At 34.1% G+C, this 27,063-nt stretch overlaps 2 protein-coding genes across 5 annotated transcripts in view; one reads left to right on the top strand and one right to left on the bottom strand.

The window, feature by feature from the left end:
• Positions 1-349: 349 nt before the first annotated feature.
• Positions 350-10,162, bottom strand: LOC117109218 (BTB/POZ domain-containing protein 2-like). Of its 4 annotated transcripts, none has more exons than XM_033251489.1 (7): positions 10,054-10,132; positions 6,770-7,027; positions 6,404-6,510; positions 3,630-4,696; positions 2,797-2,884; positions 1,698-1,844; positions 350-650 (listed from the first exon to the last, which is right to left on the bottom strand). In XM_033251489.1, exons 4-7 carry the CDS (start codon positions 4,652-4,654, stop codon positions 492-494), a joined length of 1,419 nt encoding a protein of 472 aa, XP_033107380.1. In that variant the 5' UTR covers positions 4,655-4,696; positions 6,404-6,510; positions 6,770-7,027; positions 10,054-10,132; the 3' UTR covers positions 350-491. The 4 variants fall into 4 exon arrangements, with proteins under 4 accessions (XP_033107380.1, XP_033107373.1, XP_033107388.1 ...); XM_033251482.1 differs by having other exon boundaries at positions 6,770-7,058; positions 10,054-10,131; XM_033251497.1 differs by having other exon boundaries at positions 6,770-7,051; positions 10,054-10,122.
• Positions 10,163-10,287: 125 nt separating this feature from the next.
• The window catches only part of LOC117109196 (protein mono-ADP-ribosyltransferase PARP6-like), a 28,233-nt gene continuing 11,457 nt past the window's right edge, over positions 10,288-27,063 (top strand). Inside the window, exons 1-9 of the mRNA XM_033251457.1 lie at positions 10,288-10,460; positions 12,610-13,250; positions 16,617-16,720; positions 16,861-16,921; positions 18,512-18,599; positions 22,905-22,974; positions 23,583-23,714; positions 25,509-25,646; positions 26,022-26,163. Coding sequence (XP_033107348.1) covers positions 12,621-13,250; positions 16,617-16,720; positions 16,861-16,921; positions 18,512-18,599; positions 22,905-22,974; positions 23,583-23,714; positions 25,509-25,646; positions 26,022-26,163 — 1,365 coding nt within the window. The 5' untranslated portion in view covers positions 10,288-10,460; positions 12,610-12,620. The remainder of the gene's footprint in view (positions 10,461-12,609; positions 13,251-16,616; positions 16,721-16,860; positions 16,922-18,511; positions 18,600-22,904; positions 22,975-23,582; positions 23,715-25,508; positions 25,647-26,021; positions 26,164-27,063) is intronic.

Genomic DNA, 27,063 nt, shown 5'->3' with positions numbered 1-27,063 from the left:
TTAGAAGTTACGGCCATTTGAAATTTTAGGGTCATACCCCTTTTTAGCTATCAATTATGACATATTTGTACAGTTGCATTTTCAATTAGCCATATCTTCAAATAGAATAAAGATAATTAACTAAAAATTGATATCTAGACTAACTTTTGGCTGTAGAACAGGAATATAACATGACTTTTGGTATACCGGACACCGTTACGAAAATATTGGTTCGTAAAGACCCTAACTTATTTGGTTGCATAATTTTTCTTCCATTTTTAGACCCCATTAAAATACCCAAATCAGTAAGAAAATCTGAGACGGTACCCAGCCATCCCATTTGTTGAGTTGGCACGGAATGACCCAGTAGTATTCTTATAATAACTATGTATGGAACTTGTTCATTGATTGGTATATACTATATATTTCAACTAATACTTTATGCGCATTATGCAAACACAGATAATATATTTTCCCCACGCTACCGTAAAAATGCACTTATCTTTTTGACCTCACGTGTAAAAAATGATTTCTGGGATTTGTCCATCTTCGACTGATGTACCGTTGTTATTGCCTGAAGCGTAGCTGAACTGAAACACAACTTTGCCGTTGGGGATAGATTCATGAATCATTTTGCGAGTGCCTTTTGTTCCATAATAAGAATCAGGACCCTATAGAAAAAATAAAAACCATGATTCAGTATGGAGTAAAATATGAATAAATTTATAAAATTCATTATAAACAAATATTCCATATCTATGTAATTTTTTTCAATCTAATGAAATATTCTGAGAAACAAATTTTATTTTACTAGCTCATTTACAGTATAACATACTGTATATATATATATATACAATACCAACAAAGCAAATTTAAAGTTAAATATAACAATCAAAGAGGGGTAATATGGAAAGTTAAAGTATGAATAATAAGTAACATTATGCGCTAGTAAACATCCGTAAATCTAGCATTTATGATCAAACATTCATACTATGCATTGTGGCAGGTGAAATAACAAGCAGTGGGCCAAAACTGAAGGTGACAAAGTAAGTCTTTGCCCTTTGGAAACAATGAATGCACTCCTAGCCAGTAGCCAATATATTTTTAGGGCCATTTCCTTGTTGAAACACCTTACAATTATACTAAGTTTGGCAAGAACAGTAACAGACACAGATTTGGGCAGAAAACCTACATTCTCCCGAAGTTTTTCATATGGTGGAGATGAAAACACTAGAAATATTAATAAGAATAACAATAATAATAAACAAAACATGATGATGGTGATATGAAGAATGATGATGATTATGATTATTATGAAGAATGACTTTGTTAAAAATACGTTTTAATGTACAACGCTTTGATCACTTTTGTAAAGGTGCTATAGAAATATAGTAGAACCACTCTTTTGGGACACCACTAAATTAAGGGGACACCCCATAATAAGGGGACACTATTTTTGGCCGTAAAGTGATGGAAATGCATCTTTTAATAATAATAATAATAATAATAATAATAATAATTCTGGATTTATATAGCGCCTCACGTTGACACAATGGAGAAGAAAAACCAAAACAAATGCAAATGTACCAAAAAATATAACACTACGGTCAACCCCTAGTCGGGGACACTTTACCACACTTCTACTGTACTTTGTAATAATAAATACTGTAGTAATAATAAAATGATGATTTATTACTTAAATAAATAACCTCAGATACCTTTAATGTAGCACTGGCTATGTAGTTGACATTAGGCTGAAGCTCAATAGGTTCCTTAAACATAACACGGAAAGTAGAATCGGAGCCATCACAGCTGAACCCTGTATCATTCTGACCAAGTACATTGTCTGTATCTGCATGGATTATCTGAAACAATCAATAGTTATTATTAGTACATTATTTGAAATGATTTACAAATTATTACTATAATTTTCGAATATGGAAAAGAGAGAGAGCTCTAGCTCAGGCGGCTGAACTGGTGGAAGCCACCGTGTGTGCGCCGAACCATGAAGATATCTAGGTCCCCGGTTCGATTCCGATCGCTGCTCTCCTTGTGTTTCAGCTGGAGGGCTGAAGCAGTTAAGGGCAAGCTGGACGGCCAAGCGGTTAAGGCAGGGGAGCTGCAACCTATAGCCATGATATCAGCTCCGGTTTGAATGGCAAGCTCGCATATGGTTCTGGTGGTGGAACAAGTCTTCTCGGATAAGGACTGTGAACCATAAGCCCAGCGTACACAATACTGGCTTGCGTGCACTATAGAGAACCCGGTACATCTTTCGAGACGAGTGGGGGTTACCCCGGTGTACTGGTTCATTCAGCTCCTGTTGTGGTTAAACGAGAGATAGCTGATACCGGTTTATCGGGTAGCTCACGAACAGACCCTCAGGGGAGAAGAAAGTTACGGTGTGAACCAGTCCACACCTCGAGCGCTTTGATACTTCGGTATAAAGCACTATATAGATCCAACCACATTACATTACAAATTCAAGTTTCAAAAGCTCACCGTCTTTGAGATGAGACAATTGAGCTGTTGGTCCCATGTGCATTATGGTCAATGTGCATGTTATAGAATGCAGTACACTCTTTGGAAAAGAGTAGGGATCATCTCCCGGTGTACTGACCAATTCACCACTAGACGGACCCCTGCAAATAAGTCTTAGAACTTTCATGTGTTATCCTTGGTGCGTATCACACCGCAGAAATCCAATTCAACAAGATGGCAGGGTCAAATGGGGGGGGATTATTAAACACAAACACATAAATATACAAAAGAGGAAATAAATAGTAAATAACTTAGGAATGCAAATTAAGACGTTACTTGAATATTGACTTGATAATCTGCTGGTCCATGAATTGAGCCGTACAATCCAAAGCCCACAACAAATATCCGCTTGTTAACAAGAAACCTGGCAAAACATAAAAAGCATGCTAAAGTCAACAACAGAAAAATCAAATATCTTTCGAAATAAGATTGCTCAAAATCACATTATAAAAATTACATAATTTCCAACAAAGCAACAAAGTAATTAAACTAGGCCACTGGCCAGCATGGCACTGCACACTTAAGAAAGTACTATATAATAGAACAATTACAATCAAAAACTATTCACTTCTTAAGAGTTTCTATATATATCATATTTAAGATTTGTGATATTGAAAAACTAAAGGTAAATATAATAAATATAACATTGTCACTCAAATCACAAATTAACACAATAAAAGTAGATGTTTTAGTTTGTGAAAAAAAAAGCATGTTAAAAAATATGTGCCGAAGTCATTACAGACATTTGTGTGGTACAGAATACAAACTTGCATGACAACTAATACATGCTTATTTTGAAACGCTTTTTTTCTCTGAACAAACACAATTGTGTTAGTGATGTGAGCGACGATACTGTATGCTTGGCAAATAATTGATTCCACATGGAATCTTCGTCAATCAGTCATAAAATCTATTTATTCATACTTCTATATAATTTTTTTCAATCTAATTAATTGTACTTCCAGAAAGTTTTTTTTAATTTTTTTTTAAATTTTTTTAGTCCATGTCAGTATTATTTGTCTATTCCTTCCCACTTGCATCTTAGAATTTCTGTTGCAAATTTGTTTTAGTTTGTCAGAAAGATTTAATAAATTTACTGACAACCATACCTAATCCTGTCACTTGTTCCACTGTATCCCCATCTACTTTCAATCTGATGAAATCTCTGAATAATCTGTTCCTTTCCAGTCAAGCAACAACGTGGCTTTGAAGGAAAATCAACGCCTGGCTTTGGGTTCACCGTGAAATGGAGAAAAAGATTCACAACTTCCCTATCATCAAGGATACCGGATTGTGCTGGGATGCTTGCAAACTCTTCAATTGTCATTAGTGGAAATCGAATCAACTTCAAAGCTCTCCCAAGAACTTTTCTCTTATTCTCGGATGTACGGTTTAGTTCTTGGCGGCCACATTCAGCATCGGCCCAACGCACAATTGCCTCAAATAGCTTGCATTCACGAATTCCAAGCGTATCTCTATCAAGCACAACAATTAATGTTTCCCAGTCAATATCGGTAAACCCTTCAGCACTTAACGCTTCTGAAGTATTTTTATCAATCATTTCTAAACAAAGAGCCGCAAGTTGAGGCTCATCAAAAAGTCTTGCCTGCGTCAACAAAAGAAATGCATTGTCAGAGCCTAAATTTTTTTTCAAAAAGTCAACACAAGCTGATTCAAGAGCTGGAACTGCATATTTCTTTGCAGTGTAGAGGGTGTGCATAACTGTTTCATGTCCAATCAACACCTCATCCGAGTACAAGAACTTGAGTAAGGCAAGAAATGCTGCGGGTTCAATGTCTGGTAGCTCAACTTCTGATGACGTGGTGGCCATACCACCATTGAACATCGCATCAAACACTGCGCTTCCCACAGACAAAACAAATTTATGGGCTGGAATACGCTGTGTCTGCATCCCCTTACCAACAATAAAGTGAACATCGCTTAAGATTTCATTGTTGAACATGTAGGCAAATCGCTCCTTCACAGTGGTTTTACCAGCTTGCCAGTTATATGGGGCAGCTGGAGCATGGTGAATATGTAGGTGACCAGGGTTTGGATGAGCCACCGGGGCCACTGGTGCTACTATAGGTATATTGGCACCAAGGTCAATGTTCTGCACTCTATCCCCTGCCATATTTCTGCTGGCTCTCTGCACTGATTTGACTTTTTGTCAAGTCTGAAGAAGAAAAAAAAAAATTTCTATGCATAAATATTATAATGTAGTAACTTTATACTTTAATAAAGCACAGAGGTATCTAGCATGCCATATGCACTAGCCCTATATGAACTTCATACTATTATTAATATTAAATTTCTTTTTCATATTTATGACATTCCATTTTCATACACAACTTTTGCATATCTCCTTTATACACCTCTCCAAACCATGCAATGAAGATGCTGAACTGTGATTGGTCAGCTCATCATAAAAACTTCAAAACAGCCCAACTCATCAGTATCAATACAAGCAGGGTCAAGTAATAATGAATGTTCATGTAAAGAATACAGTAAATGGAATACAAATTAAAATAATAAATTGTCCTATGGCTGCCTAGATCTAAATAAAAATATGTATAAGTAGGTTACAGAACTACGAATGGAAATGTGACTGGCAAAGTAACTGTTGATGATGCACCATTACCCAAGTGTCAAAGATCATCAACTAGCAACCACAAGAAATAGTTTATACAAGTAATTATTCTTATGTGCTTTATTAACATATCTCAGCTTATATATTAACAGAAAAGTGAACTTCTATCATTTAAATATTTGATCGTACATTGCAGAGGAACCGAATTATTAAGTTCTTGACGAAGACTTTTTTCTTTTTTACGTGAAATGTTTTTATCATTTTTTTTCCTTATTTGTAAATACACATTGATAAATGCTTTTCAATGTACCTTAATGTACAGTAGTAACTACAGTTGTTAAACATTTTGTAGATAATTTCAAATTTAACTACTTATTTGACAACAGCTTGTCCCACATTTTCTTTGCAATATCAGACTCCATTATTTATCTTTCTACTATGTACATGAATGCAATGGTGTAGGTCTTTACTTCACCATCATTAGATTTAATAAGTGTAAACCAAGAAGCTCTAACATTTGGAAAAAATAGAACTTTGTGGATATTTAATTTTATAATCTTGTATGAATCTGCACCTAAAAACTGCTGAACACAATGCAAGCCACAGTTCACCCCAAAGTTCATTTAAAAATTCATTTAACAAATTTGTCTGAACATCATTTATAATAAATATCAACCAGCTGTTTCATGTATCGAGCATTTCGAAATTGTCCACTATATACAGGATACACTTGAAGTGATTTTAAAGATTCATTTGTTGACAAATTGATGGAAGGCTTTCTTAGCATCTTCTACTGAATATTTTAAGACCGGCTTTCTGCAGTTAGCAGATCCTAAAATAAATAAAATAAGATGTTGTTAACTACAGCAGAGCGCTTCATTGTTGTTGCTGTACATATCGTTAATTTTTGTTTGTCAGTACAGTATTGTGCTTATTTGAATTACAAGCAGCTTATAGAGTTTATTACAGTACATTGCTTTGTATTACTGTATATACAATACTTTGTAATAATGTCACTTCTCCGTTTTCAGCTTACATAATACTGTATAGGCCTAGTACAAAACAGGGAATCGTTAACGATGTAATTTTCAATTTAATTAGTCATTTTCTACATTTTTTTCACAATATTCCGTAAACAAGAATATCACAATGTACTTGTGTATATCATTTTATGATTTATATAATAATTTTGTAGCCAGAAACTCTAATTTTATATATTTTGCCAATGTTAATATTTTTTTTTGCTTTTGTTCAGTTGTAAATAAATATATTTTGGCTAGTACAATACAGTACCTGATGTTGTTTTTTTTAAATTTTCCACTCTGCATTTGTCTTTTATCCTTTGTAGCGTGTCTGCAACCCTTTTCTTAGACTGTTTTTGTGTGAAATCTTTGACTGACCTGTGATGTATGGAATTAGAAAACATGACAATACAGTATTCTTTTCACTCATTTTTCACATTACATTGTTTAATTTTTTATGCACACTCTCGGCTTAGGCTAGGCCTACAAATCTAGGCTGTAGGCCTATTTAATTTCTCTCAAAACAAAATATAAAATAATGGGCAATTGATAGGCCTACGTAATTCCTTTTTGACAACACAATTTTATTCTTTAGCAAAATTACACATACAAAACATTAAGTATGGTAGCTACCAACCTGTGTTTTCTATGCTACGGAGTGTCTTCTCATTCATGTTATTAGGCCTAGACACGGGCGTTTATACGACTGAACACTAGTCGCAAAGCCATTGGGTCTCGGGGATGTTGTCGGCTGTCAATCCTACGCACTGGAAATGAAATCATTCATTTGGGCAATCTTTCCCTTCACAGGCTATAATCTGGTCATCTGAATCTTCTCCCGATGGTCAATAAATAGGCTCATTTTCATTGATGTACACATCTTCAAGATCACTATCTTCAAAATGTAAATCAGATAAATCTGCATCCTATAAAAATCGTCCATCATTAATCGTCTCGATATTCTTATTGTAGCTAGCTTCGGGTAATACTCAATCAAAACAACACAGAATTTTTGACAAGATAATTCAAGCGTTACTTTGAGCAGTGAAGCAAAACAAAGTGTACTGCATAATGCTCGTAGTTGGCGATCGGATTAAATTGTTATCTACTACTGTTTATCATTACCTTGTCGAAAAAGTAGACTAATCAAAAGAGAGAATTTTGATGTGACTCTTCCAAAATAACAACTCCCTGCTTTAATTATCTCAGGAGCTACTAGCTAGTACTACTCAGTACTGTAAATCACAAACTACTAGGCCTACCACTACTACTAGCTAGGCCTAGTAGTAGTGGTACAAGTACAGAACACAACAAATGGCTTTACAGACGTACACTATTCTTGGTCTCCACGATCGCACTTAATGCCCTCCCTCATACCTATCAAGTCCCACGCATCCGGCGTGAGCCTCACACTTTTCGACCAAACCTCAACTCTTAAGCCACTCCTCTAAAATCTCACGTTTTTCCAATAATCTCAAGCTTTATTTTATTAAACCCAACTTTTTATCGAAAATACTCGAAAACGTTCAGAATTCTATTGTTTATCAAGCCTACCAGAATCATCGAAAATTCTGGTAACAGGTCAAAACGGCAAAAAACCAAAACAGCAATAAGTCAAAACGGCAATGACCAAAAAGGCGAAAAACCAAAACGGCAACAATTTTTGACCAGAATGGCAATGGACCAAAACGGCAACACTTCCAGAATGACATGTATGTCTGTATTACTGTATTAATCAATATGGGGCCTATTAATTAGGCTAAATTATTAATATATTACATTTTTAACCTTGATAATTAATTAATTTTTTTAATAAAATTTTTAAAGTTTGTTGTTAAAATAATTGATACATTTTTTTGGTTCATGGCTTTTCAACAGACAGCCCCTGTGGTGGATGACAAGAGTTGCTGGTACTGGGCTACCGGGTAGTACAGACACGAAGGGACCTCAGGGGCGAAGAAAATCATTGATCGAGTTCCTAGTCCACATATCAAGCGCCCTGAGCATCTTACATTAGATGGATATGTGCGCTCTATAAAACTATACTATTATTATTATTATTAATTAAAATAATTACCAAATTTACTGATCTGAAAGTGAACCCAATAAATCATATCGTATCATTATCGTTATTGTTATAAAAATGTATACTGTACCGTACTCGCGCGAATAAGCGCCCGGGCGCTTACAATATTTTTTTGCACTTTTTGAGGGGCGCTTATTCAAACGAGGTGCTTATTTGAACGGGGCGCTTATTAAAAAAAGAGTGGAAATTGAGGGGGGCGCTTATGGAAATAGATGAAAATCGAGGGGTTTTTATGAGAACTTATCAAATTCAAGAGGCACATTTTTAAAGAAAAACGATTATATAAGTAAACCGCAAATTACGAATGGTAGTGCATCGGGAAAGATAATCCTGCAGAGAGCATGGCTTGTCATGACAAGAATGTTGTGAGTAGGCCTACAGTATTACATAACAGCAGACGAAATTAATGGCGGTGGTTAGCTTGTTGGCCATCGGCCGATTGAGAATAGCAGGACGGCATTATCATAGCAGGTTTTTTAACGTTAACTTTTAACCCTACTACTCTAGTATTGTTGCTTTTTATTGAGTAACAAAAGATTGAATCGATAGCATGAATCGTGTACATATTTTGAGTATAAATAATTAAGAAACGAATATCATATGTATGAAATACTTCAGTGGAGGAAAGCAATTTTCAACCTATTCTTATATAAATTATATATATATATATATATATGTATACATAATTAAATATATATGGCCTATATATAAATTATGATATAATAGATAAAATCCAAACTAGATTTATATATAAAATAATAATAAGAAACGAATACCATACTTTACTGGAGAAGAACTTCAATCTATCGAACGTTTTGTTTGGAGCAATGGTTTTATTATATTTTTATGATGTTTACAATTCTTAATGTGACTTCAATTTTTTTTTTTTTAATAGTTATTTTTTAAGTAGTTTTATATAGTGTGTAGGCCTACATCAAAGATCTTATAAACACAAGATAGCGTTCTCCGCGATTTACGTGTAACAAATAGAAGCGTCGGTCAAGGTTCAAAAGTTTCCCATTTAGCAAGAGGGCGCCATTCATGCGCTATTACCGAAGAGAAAAAGTAATAAGTTTTGGAAGAGGGCGTCCTATCTGTTGCCATGGATCTGAGATGGTTCCTGTTCTGCTGTTCACAGGCGGTGTACTGTATGGTCAGATCAGAGCAGTCAAGGGTCAAAAGTTTCCAATTTAGCAAGAGGGCGCCATTCATGCCTTATTACAGAATTTGCACGCGTAAATCCCGGAGAACGCTATCTTGTGTTTATAATAAGATCTTTGGCCTACATATAAAATGAAAAAGAGGGCCGATTTAACCTGCCGGGCCGAGTTGACTGGGGCCTAGTTGACTCGAAGGTATTTAGCGAGCGGTATTGTATTATTAATTGTGAATGCGTCATCGGCGTTCCATACATAGGCCTATACACGCATTGGCGGCCGTTCTAGAGGGCGGCCGCTATAGGTAGAGGCCGATATGGGCCTAATTAAGTCTAATTAAATAAGGCCTACTAAGCCCAACATTTTTCGGGGGCCTAGGCGGGCCCTCGACCCACGCCAATTGGGTTTATTTCCTGTTAAATCTCCAGCCACCAGCTACCTTCAACTTGGCATGTAGGCCTATGCTCCCTAGGCTAGGCCTAGATACAGTAGTAGTACAGTGAAAGCTAGTCCAGCCTAAACCTCTGTGTAGGCTAGGCCTAGTCAGAGGCCAGGCCTTTTTTAAAACCATACGTTTCAATATTAATATAATTAGTCCATCGATGAGCCTATGTACGCCTTAATATTATCTATACATTTTCAAATTACGCATTAGCGTTTAAATAAACTTCAAGATACCTCAACTATTATCGCCAAAATGACTTTAAACATCGAACTTGACAGGCGAAGCAATCATTTCGATCGTCCGAATTCCCCGTTTGGAGACTTGGCAGCTCTCAAATAGGTGGTCGGACGCGGCCCGACGCGATTCTACAGTTGAGACGATGGTCGTTTTGTACCGCCGGAGATTGAACAACTTGCAATTTACCAAGGATGTATGTGATTGCGCAGGCCTCGATATTGCGACAAGAAGATGAATAGTGTTGAGTTTTCTCCGCAGGAACAGAACAAAACAAAGGAAGCGGTGCCGAAAGTAAAAGGACAGATGGACTCTTTTCCTTGATTTTTACACTTAAATTAGCTGTTTGTTTGTCGTTTTATATATAATGTTTGTACTGTCAGCGTCAACAGTATATTCAGAATAGGTAAGGATTAAATACCGAGTTGGATGTGTAGGCTAGGCCTACCACGGTTAGGTAGCGAGCTACTACTAGGCTAGGCCTACCTACCTCAGGTAAAGTTTCACAGTATGTATTATCAGCATGGACCTATTATTAATAGGGCTATGGTACCAGTGACCGTGGATAAAAATGCACAACCATTATTATTCTCTGCAGGATAAAAACCTTATGAAATCATATTTCTTTTTGTTCACTGTATTGGTGTCATTGTATGATGTTTTAATGTTAAGTTGCTCCTTTCTGATTTTGGTTTTTATTTTTATTGTTGATGTTGATGTTTGTAGTATTGTATGTATAGTAGTATGATGAGAGATAATAGATTAGCCTAGGCCTAGATTAGATTGAATTGCTCTTTCATACCTCCTAAATGTATAGGCCTAGGGAGGCCCTAGATAAAGTTACACTTTGTTTGTCTTTTTTTTTGTGTGTACTTTTCATCAACAGCTGGCGAAAATTATTTCAAGAAAAAGGATATCCTGCTTTGTTTTAATTAACAAGATTTGGTGAAAGCAATTTAAATACTGTACACATTATTAATTTAAACTACTTGCTTTTTTCTGTGCTGGTTAATCTATTACACATAAAGTAATCATATATATATGATTACAATATTTGGCTTATTTATTGAGGCTTGCCTCTAAAGTTTAGTATTGGCCTTCCTGTTTACTTGTTTAAACTGTTTATTCTAATCTTACCCTCACCCAGCCTATTGTTTCCAATCATGCTTGCATGAAATTCTCACTTTATACCATCTAGCTTTTTCTACCCTCATTCACTCGCCACTGAGGAAGGACTAGTGTTGTCCGAAAGCTCTGGTTCTATTTCTGGCTGTTTACTTACGTTTACTTTTTAGCTGTTGCTTATCATTTTTGTATCTCTACTGAGATCCAGCCATTGTTTCCCACAGCATTGTTGTTTTCTAGTATTTTGCCTTTTAATCTATATATCTTTTTCTACTGTTTGTATCATTTTGATCCAACTCTGCTGTAATTCTGGAGGGTACTTTGGACAATTTCAAATCTCTACGACGCTTGTCGGAAAAGCGCGTCAGGTATCGTAACCATCTTATTATTCATCTTGCCTGGCGTATCTCTCAGGTCTGAACGTAGCCCATAGAAGCCTGGTTCTCACGAGAGCCCTAATATCCGGATCGGGAGCTAACCGTTAGCACCTGCGTGAGAAGGCCCGATCGGTTAGCGCTAACCGTTAGCACTGTCTCTTATACACATCTAGATGTGTATAAGAGACAGGTCACAGTCATGTTACAGTATGTCCATTTTTACATAAACTTCATCCTTGTTTCTACTGCATATTAAAAAAAAGTAAGCATTAAAATCACAAAAAGTAAGAGTGAAAATCACATGAAAAATAACCTTGTTCTAGTCAGAATGCCAAATGGTCAAATCAACACCTATTCAATCCTTATTAAGAGGGCATTGTTTTTTTTTTAAAAGTTTATCTAAATTTCTTTTCTTGATCCTTATGCACCTGTCAATTGTAATCCCTGAAATTTACCCGTAATAGTAACTGGCCTCAAAAGGGTTGGGAATTTTACACATTAGAGTAGCCGCGGTTTTGGGTGTGTAGGCTAGGCCTAGGGGCCCTAGTGCTATCAAAACCGGGTAAATAGTCCTACACTGGACCTAGGCATTCAAAATTGCATTAAAAAATTGACAATTGATTTAAACTGGACATCAAAATATTCAAAAGACATCAACAATTTTTCAGGCTGAACATTTTGATATCTGAGGATCAAAATATCCTCATGTATTATTGAAGGATTGCATTAACATTCACAAACAGAACAATAGAAACGATGGTGCAATAAATATGAATACAGATGTCAAGTAAGAATTCATGACAAGATGACATAGATAAATTATAAATCCTAATTTAATTGATTGAATAACTGTTCAAATCATTGGTACTTTACCTGGCTGTGGAACAAGGACAGTGAATATCAGTGCTGTGGGAAGTGTACTTTATTGCATTTATTAATAAACATTTGAACAGTAAATATATAATGTGTTTGCAAGTACTGTATTCTGTATCATTGTTCTTTCATAATTAATGTTTATGTCATTTTCTAATTGTTTCTTTTAATCTATTTTAGAATGCGTTAAGATGGACGACCTCTCTTATCGTTGTTATACAGGTAAAGATGAGAGCAGAGCACCACTACTTTTAGCGGAACAAAAACGAAATGACGACGGACAGACAGCAGCTGACGAATGCAGATCATGCCTTCTCCCAACAGAAAAAGAGACACACCAGCATTTTCAGCAAATTGACGGCATACACTACATTGTTGATGGGGATGATGGTGGGTATGACTTCAGACAAGGAACATGCTTAAAGGATTGCGTTAACATTCACAAACAGAACAATAGAAACGATGGTGCAATAAATATAGATACAGATGATATAGACTTTGAGGGAGACCTGTGTTCGTGTGCACATAGTACATGCTCTAACGCTGATAGTAACGGGAGCCAGTATATCAACGAGAAACCGAATGGAAGCACACATAAACAGTGTGACCGATATACAAGTGCCTCAAAAGAAAGCGAGCACATTATAGAACAATTATCTGTGCTCACAAATCACATCGACGCTAATGAGGATGTGATTGAGGAGGAATGCGGTTACTTTGGGGATGAGGAAAAAGACAGTGGTAGTGAAGACGATGATTATGAAGACTGCCAGGATTATTACCAATATAGTGATGATCATTATGATGATGATGAAGATGATGTGAGTACTGTATTATACTGATATTTACTGTTTAGCCTACATAATGATTACAACTTTGGTACCAATTACTTTATGATTGGGACTGATGCCAGCCTTAAAAATGGGAAAATGTACCAATAAATAAAAAGTTTATTTTTAAGAGAAGCATAATCAATTAGGGATCATAAAATGATGTTGGTACTTGGGTAATTCTGTAATCTAGATTTTATAGTATAGGGCCGGAATTAAAACGATCTAAAATAGAATTATAATATTAAGTATAATTTTGTGATTTTCTACTATGCATGGTGTAATATGATTCATTTCAAGTCTGATAATTTTTAAGTGCCACCCTATAATATTTGTTAGTCCTACTACTGTATACATAACAAAAAACTGACTAATTTATTATTGTCTACTTCGTGAATACTTACCTGGATAAACCGACTAATTGCCTATTCTTTCTCACACGAGAAACACCCCTTGAAAAACAGTGGACTCCTGGCGCCAAGCACAAGCGGCCCCGCAACCATGCAACTTCCTCATTTTTTTTCTATTTATGTAGGTATACAGTAGTTAGAGTGGGCAAGACTTTTTTATACCATGTTTAGCGAACCCGCCGTCCGCCAATAATGATCATTTCAAATAAAATAACAGAAAATTTATTGTACACTACAAAGGTTAAATTTAGTGCTTGAACAAATTTTTGAATGTATTATTTTAACCTAAGTATAATAATTTTCCCCTTGTGTACGATGCAGCTATACTAATTGCTTTAATTGCCATCTTTAAAGCCTGGTTCTCATGAAAGCCCTAATATCCGGATCGGGAACTAACCATTAGCGCTGACAGTTAGCACCTGCGTAAGAACGCCCGGTCAGTTAGCGCTAACCGTTAGCAAGTTGAGGGCGTTTCTATCATCAACCATTCACACGTACACGTTTACAATTTTCAGTTTCTTATTGGCCAGTGATTCGATCATCATATTGTTGCTATCCGGATCGGGATTTTCTAGCATGGACGCACGGCTGCTAACGGTTAGCAGGATCCGGATCCTGCTAACCGTTAGCTGCCGTGTGAGAACATGCTAAATGTTAGTTTTGATAATGAACTGTTGTAGCAGTCATCGGTGATATCAGTATAGAGTGTGCGTATTACTTTTAGCTGTGTGTATGCTGATGCTCCTGCAGTACACGTTAACACACATCTAGCGATGTTACACATTAATGTGGATAAGATGAATCAGTACAGTATTTATTGTGTTTGAAGAATTTGTAATGCTATTTTGATAGACATTCGTCAAAGAAATAAACATTTCTAATACGTTTGAGAGAATACAGTAATCATTTTTGGTAGGTACAGACAAGTAAATTCAAGTGATAATTTCATATCTAGGCTAGGCTACGGTCTAGGCCTCTGCGGCTTCCTGCATAGGCCTATACTGTATATTTTGTTTCTTGTACCTTTAAATTAGGTCTAGAATATTCCTGTTAAATGCAGTTTCTTTAGTTTGTTAGTGTCCATTGATTCAAGGAATTCCTTAATATTTTATAATTTAATATTGAATTTGAAGTACCGGTAACTTTCTTCTGGTTCTAATCAACCTTGTTTTAAAGGTAATTATTCAATTAACACTTGTCAACAAACGACGATTGGGCAAGTGTCTAATCTCTCTTTCCCCAGGCGCATGTCATAGTCCTAGTGTAAAAAAACCAGCCTAGAATTCGTCAAGGTGCATGATATGTACAAAAGTTTAATTGGTCTTTTGCACACAAACTAAAAGAGATCAAACCAAGTGTGCACTGTGGGGGAGAGGCAAATAACATTGGGAGTTGCAGTAATGACATCATGATTGACTTGCATATTAATTTTAATGATATTATAATAGTACAGTGGGTGGATGTTGACTGAATGAATAGAGCCAATACATATATTTGAGAAAGTATAATACATACTCCAAGTATTGAAATACACGCCATCGTGTTGGGATTCAATATTTCGACATTAATTATGTCATCATCATTCCTGATGATGACATAATTAATGTCGAAATATTGAATCCCAACACGATGGCGTGTATTTCAATACTTGGAGTATGTATTATACTTTCTTATCTGAGATTAATCAGTGGACCTTTCGGACATATATTTGACATTATAGAATATAGCAACAAAAAAAAAAACAATAACTTAATGTTTGTTCTATTATAAAAATTAATTGATGTTTTTTAAGTAATTAATACTTAAATAATTTCTTATTGAATATGGAATAAAGTTCCATGAGTATTAATAACTGTGTGGTTGCTATGCATACTGTAGCACTGCAGCATAGGAATCATTGTAAAGGGATTTTAAGTTTTTAAAGAGTGACAAGGAAACACAGGTGCACAAAGCATGTTTTCAACCAAGTGTCTTTCATTGTTTATGAAACAAAATAAGCAGATTATTTTGCCAGATCTTTCTTTGTTGCTGTTTACTCTGTATAATCCTTAATACAGGATGTGTTTTCAGTTTCTGGAAATACACTATAGGATATGTACAGTAATGGATGCTCAAAAAGGTTTCATGGCTGCATGCAATCCGGTCTCAGTAAAGTACCTGCATTACCAACAGTATAGGCCTACTGAGCTACAGCTATAGTAAACAAGCATTGATTTTTGAATGTAATGTATTTTTGTTTCTCCTCAGCCTATATCTGTAAAACCTTTAATTGAAGCCGTGGGCTTCTTGTTCTTTGGATGGGCTTCATTTCGTGGCTACAGTACTTGTGCAAACTAAAGAGGGAGGGGGAGGGAGAAGGGCCTCTTTTCAAAATGAATGCTGTAAATTTTGGGAATTACTAACTATAAAACAATAAATAGGGCCACTGTATTCAATCTGCATCATGGAGTGTATTAACCTTAATTAAATCACCTAAACTGCTGTATAAACCAAGCATGTTTTAATTTTCTTTTGTTTCCTTGAAATTCGAGTACAGTGTACTCTACCATAGAGAAAATAGTTCTATTTTCTCTATGACTCTATTATCTCGAAAAAAGAGCCAATGCTATCTTGAAAGAAGCCCTTGGGCTTCTTTCCGAGGCTACTTTTGCACTGACTAAAGAGGGGGGCTTCAATTTGAGATGGGCTTTTTCTCAAGATTAAGCCCATTGGGCTTTAATTCAAGGTTAATACAGTATGCCTTTGCCAGTGCCATTTTGCTAAATGAAAAAACAAAATTTTATTTCCAATTTCCCATCCCACTGAAGATCTTTAAAAAATAAAGTTTGCTATATAAGTTCAGTATATAAAATTGATCTTCATGGTTATACCGTTTTATTTATGTTGGTAGATTTGGAATTGATTAAAATTTGTGTTTGTAATTTATAAACATGTAATTTTCTATTAGGCCTATGAAGACGAGGTATTAGAAGAGACAGCTTTGCACTCTCTACTTAGCCATGATATACATTCAGTAAAACTGTGGTATGGCCCCTCTACGATTGATGTCAGGTTTGTAAATTTTCTTATACTGTGCAATTATAAAATATACAAAAATTATATTGTTACATTTTGCTATACATATAAAGACAAATATACTGAAGTAGATCTTGTGGAATTTTAAATACAATATTTTTACCATCAAAATGCAGGCGTTTTTCATCTTTGGATGATGTTGATGTTGATCTGAAGTTGGACATATCTTTTCTTCATGTAAGTTGATAAACTGATTGCTGGTTTAACATGGTGGTATAGAGTGCCTGTCTCCAATCATATTTCAATACATGTGGTATAAATATCCTGTTTACTCACAGTTACAAATCGAAATATATTAAGCATTAGGGTTAAAAATTGTGGTAATGTTAATACAAATCATAGGATAGCATTTTAAGAATGGTTAAATTTACAACAGGCATACTGTAGGTCATTGACTGCTTTCTCAGAATTAAAAGCATCAACGTGAGTGAAAAAAATCACTTTGAGACAATGTTGACTGTGAAATCAGTTATCACTAATTTGGTTTTCAAACCTGAGAGTCAATGTTGAATCCCACCCTAGGCAATTACTTTTGTCCTGACTGAAACATGTTTTCCATTTATTCATTTATTTCTGCAATATTTTGTGACAGTGGTCCAGAACTGATTAATTACATACAATTAAAGACAAAAGAATAAAAGATGAAAATCAAACATTAACATTAACAAATTTTTTAAATTAAAACAGAAACATGTAAAATCAGAGAATGTTTATAAAGTAATGATTTCAGAAAACATTAAAAATAATAATGAACAAAATGAAAATAAATTAAATTGACACATTAAAAGAAGCAGAAAAATAATTGAAATTATAAGTTAATCTAGAGAATTAAAGGACATAGACATTGAAAAAAATATTGAAAAAAAAGAAAAAATGGGTTCCAAGGAAAAATAAAATGCTAAATAAAGGGAAAATAATAATTTAAAACTAACATAAATAATAATATCTTGAAATAAAATGATTTATGATAGAAAAATTATTTACTGTAACATAAAACACAAAGTAAAATGTGGCAAAGACAAGCAAACCAGTCACTCTTTGCAAATCCTGTTTCAGAGGTAATGGCCAAAACATCATGGTATGTCAATATTTTTGAAATCTATTTTATTGCACTAAAACAACCTTTATATATATCTATACATCATGCTATGGTATCTCATTTCAATGTTAAACAACAATTTCTAATGATTTGGTGATGGTTTCTGCCTAAGAAATGCCCAAAATCATAAATTTTGAAGGCTGATTTCTCAAATATTGTTCTTTAAACAGCTGTATGTCTAAACTCCTGTAACTTCATAACGAAATGTTGGATTTTAATGATTCTTTTACCATTTTATAGCTCTCATTTTACTGTGTAATTCTATATTAATAACTAAAAATTGGTTTTTGAGAGAAGTGACTGGTTTGGCTTGTCTTTGCCACAAAATAGAGTTTTCTCTCTAAGTGAGTACTAGAAGGTTTCTGTCATTGCTCTGGTAGCTACAGTAGCAGAAAGATTACATTTTATGCACATCCTGCCTAATGGTCCATAACCCCAGGGTAACAGGCTATATGGACAGTATTTTGCAATTGTCTGGGGTAGTAAAGTAATATGAAGGACCTACATACCAGTACAGTATACCCTTGTTGATATGCTCTACTATAAGGCTGACCAACATTATTATTCATAATGTTATTTGCACTAGATGCCTATTGCATTAAGTTGTTTTATCAATTGATGATTGATTGATTGATTGATTGATTGATTGATATATTGTGCTTTTTCAGTCTGAGATTGCAAGTGCTTGGTCGTTATTATCTGATCAACCGCTAGTTGTTCGTCTCAACTTCTCTTCCTCCCGTTACTTAGATGGAGGTAAGCTTGTATTATTGACAAATTGCATTTTGTAATAATATATTGCTCATTTTATTTTATATTGTCATATTTTTGCTAAGATTAAAGTTTTAGATGTAGTGATGTATTGTAACATTCATACACATAATAGCCCTTGTTCGCTTTTTGCACTTTAAATAATAGAATTATAAAGGAGTAGTTTCTATTGGCTGTGGTTTAGGTGCAATATTAATTTTCCTTTGAACAGTTGGGACAACATAAAGGTTTTTTTGTCCTCAGTCATTATTTAGCGTAATAAAAGGCAACACTGTTTTGAGCCTGCAAACACTTCAGATCACAATGGCCCTTTTTATTGGAGTTGTATTTTCCTTGAAGGTAGACAGCCATATTATTGGATATCTATTATTCATGCACAAGCACTGTTTCTAACCTTTCTTTTGAGGTCATCTTTTCACACCAAAACATTCAATATGGCGTTGAAATACTACTTAAATATGTTTATTCATACTCAGTGGACAATTTGTATAATTTTTTTTCTAAGGTCTTAAAATCATGCTGATAGCATTTGAAGTTAAAATAATTTGATGTATTGTACTCTTCGGCAGCCCTCCTATGGTAGTGATTATGAGAGAACAATGCAATATAGATTTCCATAACATAAAGCCCGTTAAGTTTAAATGAAATGTCCATTTTGAAAACACTGGAAAACACTACTGAAATTTTTAGACAAGCAAAATTAAAAAAACTTTAAATAAAAAAGAAATAATAAATAGATACTGCACACCCAATAAATAATTGGTTTTTTTTTTTCTTTCTTGAACCAGTCGAATTTTGCCCAGGCTCAATGTTCTTATTTTTTTGCCGATTGCAGGCTCAATATGTTCTTATTTTGTTCTTATTTTTACACACTTTTTAAACATAGAATATTATTATTTTACAGCAGTATATTACTGTACTATATTATAGAGGATATTACATACAGGTAGTCACATTTACTGTATATTACATAGTCCTAATGCAAATAAGGGACAGATAGAATTTTTTTTTTTTTTTTTTTATCTTCATAGATAAAGTTCTTGATATTTTTTTGGAATACACAGAAAGGTGTTAATGATTGATAATTGTAGTCCATTCTTAAGCAGACATTATTTGTTGGATTTGAGATGAGAATGTGATGAATGAATTGGCCAGCTTAGTGGTTGACAACTCTCCCCCCCCCCCTTCCCAATGTCTGAATTCATTTTTGAAAAATGAAATTTATTAAAAATGTGAATTCCTTTTAATACTTTAAATATTTGGAAGCCTGGTACAGTATGGTGAATGGTAAATTTTCCGCAAATGGCCTGATTGTTTTCGCACAAGTAAACATTTGCAATTTAAATGAGCTTCCATGAATGTATGAATACTGTATTAATTTATATAATTTTTCCCCCAGATGTTATTCTGTTTTATATTGTGAAATATTTAGATTTAAGAAACTCTAGTCTAATAAATTATTGTTTTCAATCTATACAATGTTATAATCTTTTAGATGTTGTAACTTTTTTACTGATTATGGCAAAGTAAGGACAGTAGAATAAAGTAACACATAATGAAATTGATAATTATTGACTAAATAAATGATTGAGCTCAGTTCCATAGCATTTATTATCTATTTATTAACAATATTTATTAGAGTTGGCCCAAGCTGATCAAGTTTTCAATATACAATTTACAATTATGTAAAGATGAACAAATTAATGTAGACCTAAAGCATGAAGTTGACTAAAAGTTTTTTCATATTTTTTGTTTTTTTCATTCTGGCACAAGTTGTTTTGAAACAAGTAGGAATACAAAAGTGAAATGCCTAAATGTGAGGATTCATGATGGTGATTAATTTCCCACAAGTTATATGTACTGTAATAGAATGTTGATAAAAAAGTAAAATATCACCAACAGAACAGTGAAATAATCTCTGATGATGGTATTGGTGGTCATAATATAATAATAATAATAATAATAATAATAATAATAATAATAAGTCTTCGCTCATATGACTGTTCAATTCAAGGATGTCCTTATTTGAATCTGCTCAGTAATTTGAGTCTGAAAATTCCGATAGGGAAACCACACCCCACAACAGTACTGAACTGAAAATGAGGGAGGACTAGACACTGGTAGAGTTTAAAAAGCATAGATGTAGAACAACTCTGAGCATTTGCCATAACAACACTCAATTTCATGAACTTGTTTCCACCAAGAGAGGTCATTGGATATGAAAAAACCAAGGAGCTTTATATGCTTAACCCGTATTATAATTTGGTCATCAGGCATATAGTCAACCGAGGTTGGAGATTCCCTCCTGTCCAGGGACAGAGCCGGGCTGGCCCTGCCCCCCCCCCACCTTTTGGAAAGCAAAAAAAAAAGAAAAGAAAGAAAGAAGAAGAAAGAAAAAGAAAAAAAAGATCATCTAAATCCCCTGATAGGTCTAGAACACCAAAATTTCACGGGGGCACTCCTGGACCCCTAGTGTAGTGTTATCTCGATCGCACCCCCCCCCCCCACTTCCAGTGTACAATATCATCAGCCTTAAAACAATGTGGCTAAAATCTGAAATAATACCATGAGTCAGTAACCTGCTACATTATTATACTTGTTTACTTTAACTAGTACATTGAGACTTCCACTTCAATTTTTTATTATCTGTACCAACAATTTAGCAAACCAGGAAGCACTAATTCAACATTTTGTCCAGGTCTTATTTGCTTGATTACTGTGCTGTATGAGGAAGTAGGCGTGCAAATACCTCACAGCTGGTTCATGTAATTAATAGCATTGCATGCTGCAGTAACTTTCAGTTTAAATACTAATATATTCAATAAAAACAAAAGTAAAAACAAAAGTATGGATCGTGTCAAGAAGTTGCTATGTCTATACAGTATATCCTGAAATTTCAGTGAAACTAAAAAGAATGATGTAATCTATGTACAGTGCTCACACATATTAAGGGAAAGGTGTTTACAAAAATAGCAATAAATGTTATTTATTTTAACTTTATACCATTTCATGTTCTGTTTTTTTGTAACTGGGATTAAGAGGCCCTTGAACTGTGACAGTTGGCCGCAAGCCAAACATAAATTTCGACATAAACCAAATACTGTAAAATGTAACTTCCCTGAAGTAATTTGTTAGTAAGCTTTATTTCACAAAGCTGATTTTCTGAACCAATGTGTCAAGAAGTTGCTATGTCTATACAGTATATCCTGAAATTTCAGTGAAACTAAAAAGAATGATGTAATCTATGTACAGTGCTCACACATATTAAGGGAAAGGTATTTACAAAAATAGCAATAAATGTTATTTATTTTAACTTTATACCATCTCATGTTCTGTTTTTTTGTAACTGGGATTAAGAGGCCCTTGAACTGTGACAGTTGGCCGCAAGCCAAACATAAATTTCGACATAAACCAGATACTGTAAAATGTAACTTCTCTGAAGTAATTTGTTAGTAAGCTTTATTTCACAAAGCTGATTTTCTGAACCAATGTCTTTCCATAAATGTAAACTCAATATAATACCCATGACTCAAAATGCCTGAATTAGCCAGATACATTAATTTGAGATCTACCATAAGATGTCAAATTACTAAAACCTGAAATAAACATTGGGACTTCAAACCTTTGGAAAGTTTCAATTATTTGGTTAGTCCTCTGAGGTCCTTACTGTTTATTTAAGACAGGGATTCCCTTCTAAGTTCAAATACTGGATGATTTTATCATACAGTGAGGTTTCATGAACATTAATTTGTATCAGTATTGTAAACTTAGTGCTTAGTGCTTTTACATAGGAAAATGCTTTAATTTAGTCTAACTCTGTGTAGGTCATCCCTTCACAAGAATTTTAATACCTGTAACTGACTGTCATATTCATTTTAAAATTAATTGTTAGTTCCCCATCCAGCATTTGAAATTATTTTTAATGAGGGTATTTACAATTTGACTATTGGTACAGGATGAAAAATATAAATTTTTTTTTTTTTTTTTTTTTTTTTGAAAAAAGAAGTGAAATGAATCTGTGTAATGTATTCTGCTATTTTTTTTTTACCTTTTCTTAGGCTTTTTAACAGCATTCTTTCAGATTGTCATTACTTTTTTTTTTTTTTAAAGTAGCAAGTAGTAACATTTTTCATGAGGCTCCAAAATTTGGTGAGGGTGCGGACATGAAGCTAGCAATTAATTTATTTGGCCTTATTTTTTAGTGATTAAGAATTAAACCAAAAACAGCACATTCTTTGATAAAGTAACACATTAAAAAATATAAATTATGACTTTATTGATAATTTGCAGACATTCCAAAGGTGACAGTTTTTCAGCCTACAAAAGAAAAACAAGTTGGCATATGTGTTCAAGTACGAAAGTAAGTGTACGGCAATAGACCTTTCCGCTAAGCCACGCCCCTTGGATATTGTTGCTAAGGTCCCACAAAGCGACAGTGTTAAAACATACACGAACACGTGCGTTTGTGGCACAGCACGTGGGTTTGTGAGACGTGCGTGTATTCCTAGCGCTGTTCTGATTGGTCAGTTGTTAAGTTTGATTGACACTCCGGAAAGGTCTATTGCATTTAAATGACAAATTTGAAAAGTTTACTTTATTGGAAATCACTTCACCACTATGTATAGAGATATATTTTAACATAATCTGGATAAAATGTATTTTATGGTAGAAGGCAATTATTGTAAAGTTTTGAAGTCACTCTTTGAATATAATAATCTGAAGGAGCAATTACTGTCCATTGGGCCTGAAATCAATCATTTTTTAATTGGATTGGTCTTTTTTAAAACAATAAGGCTCTACGGATCATTATTTTCCTACATTGCACTCAAAATTTCTAAAATTGCTTATTATTAATATTATTTTTATTATTTTTTCTATATTTTTATGTATTATTTATTATTAATATTTTATTTATTAATAATTATCTATTTAAACAACATAGTAAATGAAGATTTATTTTCTTTGTAGGATTACTGAAGGGTTTGTATCCAAACATTGGAAAGTATATAGCAACTCATACGTTGAATCCAAACAGAAACCATTGGCATCCACAACACCGAAATCTGTGGACTGCTCGGGTAACAAAAAGTTTAAGAACAGGTACTAATTTGCATTTTTTCGCCAGCTAATAAAGAAAATAGCAATAAAATTAAATAATTTAAATTTCATTATTTTGTATTTTTAAGCAAATTATTACATTACACTTGCAAATAATTAAATTAAAGTAAAATCCAAGTTTCCCTCCAATTAATGACCACTTTTGTGACCAGGGTTTCTTCGGTCGTTGGTAGCTTTGTTCTCTAATTAGAATAATAAAGGTAATAGACATTTGTCAATATGGGACCATAGAAAAGTGGTCTTTAATTGGAGGGGTCTTTAATTAGAGGCTTGTAGGTTGTTCTTGCCATTTGCAGATCCCTAAATAATACCATTCTTACATTCTCTTACCGGGAACAACCTTTTTTTTTTACTTCTCGTGAAAAACATGAGTAGTTTTCTACCAAAATGTCTGTAAATCCACAAAAATTTAATTGTTTCCATTTTTTCTCCTTTGTGATCAATTGATAATTTTAAATGAGTAAAAAAATTAAATTTGGATGATTTTTTACAGATTTCTCCAGATATATATATGTTGAATATATTAATGTTGAATCCGCATTTATTTTCCTATGATAATTGAATTCTTGATTTTTTCATCCATGATCAGTAATGATACATTTCCTAACTACTTAAAGTGCTGCATTACAACAAATTAAATAATGAAGACCTAAGAACCTCAAAACCTGTATGAAGCCAAAATTGTTGTACATAATTACTGAATGTTCTGGCATTAAAAATCCTAATTGCTAATCACAATTTTCATAACTCATTAGTTACGAAATATGTTTCATCTCAAATTAAATATTGTAGCTAAAGAGAGTATTAGTACCATATGGTGTGCTGGGAAAATTATGTGTATATGTTCATCTTACCTGTCAATCAATCAAAATGTTTTTCAGCTTACACTATTTTGTGTGTTGTGTTTAATACCCGAAACTATAAAATTACATACTGTAGAACCTCAAATTCAAGCCCTGGGCTTTTTTTTTTGCGCAAACTTTGGATGGGCTTCTTTTCGAGGCTTTTTTTGCAAAGTAAAGAGAGGGCCCTCTTTTCAAAATGAATACTGTGAATTTTGGGAATTATGACTATAAAACAGTAAATAAGGTAACATCAATCTCTATCATGAAGTGTATTAACCGGGATTAAATCACCTGAACTGCTGCTAAACCAAGCATGTTTCTCTTTTGTTTCCTTGAAATTCATGTACAGTACTATATTGTCTCGAAAAAAAAAAGCCAATGCTATCTTGAAAAAAAGCCCATGGGCGTCTTTTCGAGGCTACCTTTGCCAACTAAAATGGTGGGCTTCAATTCGATGGGCTACTTATTGAGATTAAGCCCATTCTGCTTCTATTAAAGGTTTTACGGTATTTTATTTATTTAACCTTAATGTTAGGATGGTAAATTCCACAGGGCTGGTCATGCAACTCTCTCAACTCCTTCATTGCTTAAACAACCCAGGCTTTAGTTTTGTTGTCAACTGCTGATAATGATGATTTTGAATATCACAATATTTTTGGCTTGTAAGCAAATGCACTGCCGTGAAAATTATGTATTTTAGAAAAAAGTTTTATTAATAATATTTGTAGCGCTCTTAAACATTTTGCTCTCTGAAAAAACTATTTTCAAATTTTTTATTTTGCCTTTCTCTGAATTTTTTTTAAATAGGGTATAAAAACATATCGTCTAAGATATAAATTAACTTTACTGTATAATGCTAACAGGAAAGCAACCATATTGCCAAATATGCATGCTAGATTTTTTATTTTGCTTGCTTTCCTCTTTGTTAAAGTAGCCTTTGTGTTGACGATACATCCTTGTCTCAAATCATGGAGCTTGGCTATAGTCGCACTATGGCTACAAATGCATTGGTGATGAGTGAGGGCAGTGTAACTACTGCCATTTCTTTTCTACAATCCAACCCTGCAAGGTATGTAGCCTTTCCAACATCTCCTGTTAAATAATTGATTTTCACTGTACCCTTCCCCATTTTAATTGAGCAATCAACATTAGTTATTCAATCAGGTTTACAAAATTAACATTTTTTTTTGCATAACCATTTTAATGGGCCACCAACAAGTGTTTCCTTTTTAGGAATAATCATTGTGATAAAATGTAGAAGCTAATTGCTTTTCTTGTTTGATGCCATTATGACAAATCATGCAAAAAAAGCACTTTTGTTTATTTCTTTTTAAAATGTTATAGCATAGATTTAAATGCTCTGTACAATATTTTGAATTATTTTCTTTATTAAATGATAAAATTTGTAAAAAAAAGATGTCATTTTCATTTTTTGACAATTCAGGTGCCAGAACTTTCAGGGAGAAGAATTCATTCCACGGAAGAAAAGTTTAAAGACACTTTTCCGGCAAAAATCTAGTTCAAAAAATAATTCCACAGATATACACAATCCAGATGAACTTCATCTTTTACCAACATTAACTGAGGTGAGATGTTTGTTTATTAGTTTATTTCCAGAATACTTTTAAAATACCTAAATAAACCAACTATTAGGCACGTTCAGTTGAGTCAGAAGTAAGCATTGAAGTAGCAGTTTACTTGTCCTAAACCCTGAGTAGTGCCCGTGAGGACGATCTTTGTATTTTAAGTTACTTCAACCTTACTACAGACGATTTACTCCTGAGCAGTCTCAGGAGAAAGTGTGCTACTTCCGCGTACACAAGAAAAATAAAGAATTTTGCGCTGTAGCAGAGTAGCGCTGCGTGTAGATGCATTTCTTCAGAGCTCGCAAGTAAATGCGACCTTTATTTTGACCTCAATTATTTTCAAAAGATAAATACCTACAAATGAGTGCCAAAATAACATTTCCTATGATGTGTTTGCCTTTGTAAACACGATGTGTTCAAAGTAACTGTGAAGAGACAGCGAAGTGGTGACTATCACTTCCGGAAAATTTGCATAGTTACTTCTAAGCTTTGAATAAGTTGTCCTGGGTAAACATCGTGTAGACACTAGTTGGAAGTAACATGTGCGTAAAAGTTCACGTTTGTCGTAGCTTTACTTCAGACGGAAGGTGGTCTGAACATTACTAATAAAATTATCTACTTATTAACTAGAACACCCCTTGAATATAATAGAGTTGTATGTCCCAGTGACAAACCACTGCATTAAATCCCAGGGGTGGCACCAGGATTTGCCCTATGTCCCCGAAGAGAGTGTAAGTGGGCATGGTCGAGCATCGCTCGCTCAAACCTCTCGGAAGTGATCCAGGGGAAGTATTCCCCAGAAACTATGATAATTTAGGAGTTTCAAGGGCTTATTTAATCAATTTTACAGTCTACTAATATGTAAAAAAATACATATTATATTTTTCTCTCTCCGATGAA

Source organism: Anneissia japonica, unplaced genomic scaffold (assembly GCF_011630105.1).
Source record: "Anneissia japonica isolate Jap-2015-1 unplaced genomic scaffold, ASM1163010v1 scaffold26_len2425191_cov177, whole genome shotgun sequence".
In the NCBI taxonomy this organism is placed as follows: domain Eukaryota; kingdom Metazoa; phylum Echinodermata; class Crinoidea; order Comatulida; family Comatulidae; genus Anneissia; species Anneissia japonica.
Note: the sequence above shows the minus strand (reverse complement) of the source record. Positions and strands in the feature narration are given on the sequence as shown.

Excerpts from the sequence above, each read along its gene's own strand:
- LOC117109218 (XM_033251478.1), bottom strand. The coding sequence starts at position 4,654 with ATGGCAGGGGATAGAGTGCAGAACATTGACCTTGGTGCCAATATACCT. Across the intron at positions 1,845-2,796 it reads ATTATCAAGTCAATATTCAA|ATAATCCATGCAGATACAGA; the intron begins GTAACGTCTTAA and ends TGATTGTTTCAG. Across the intron at positions 651-1,697 it reads TAGCCAGTGCTACATTAAAG|GGTCCTGATTCTTATTATGG; the intron begins GTATCTGAGGTT and ends TTTTTTCTATAG.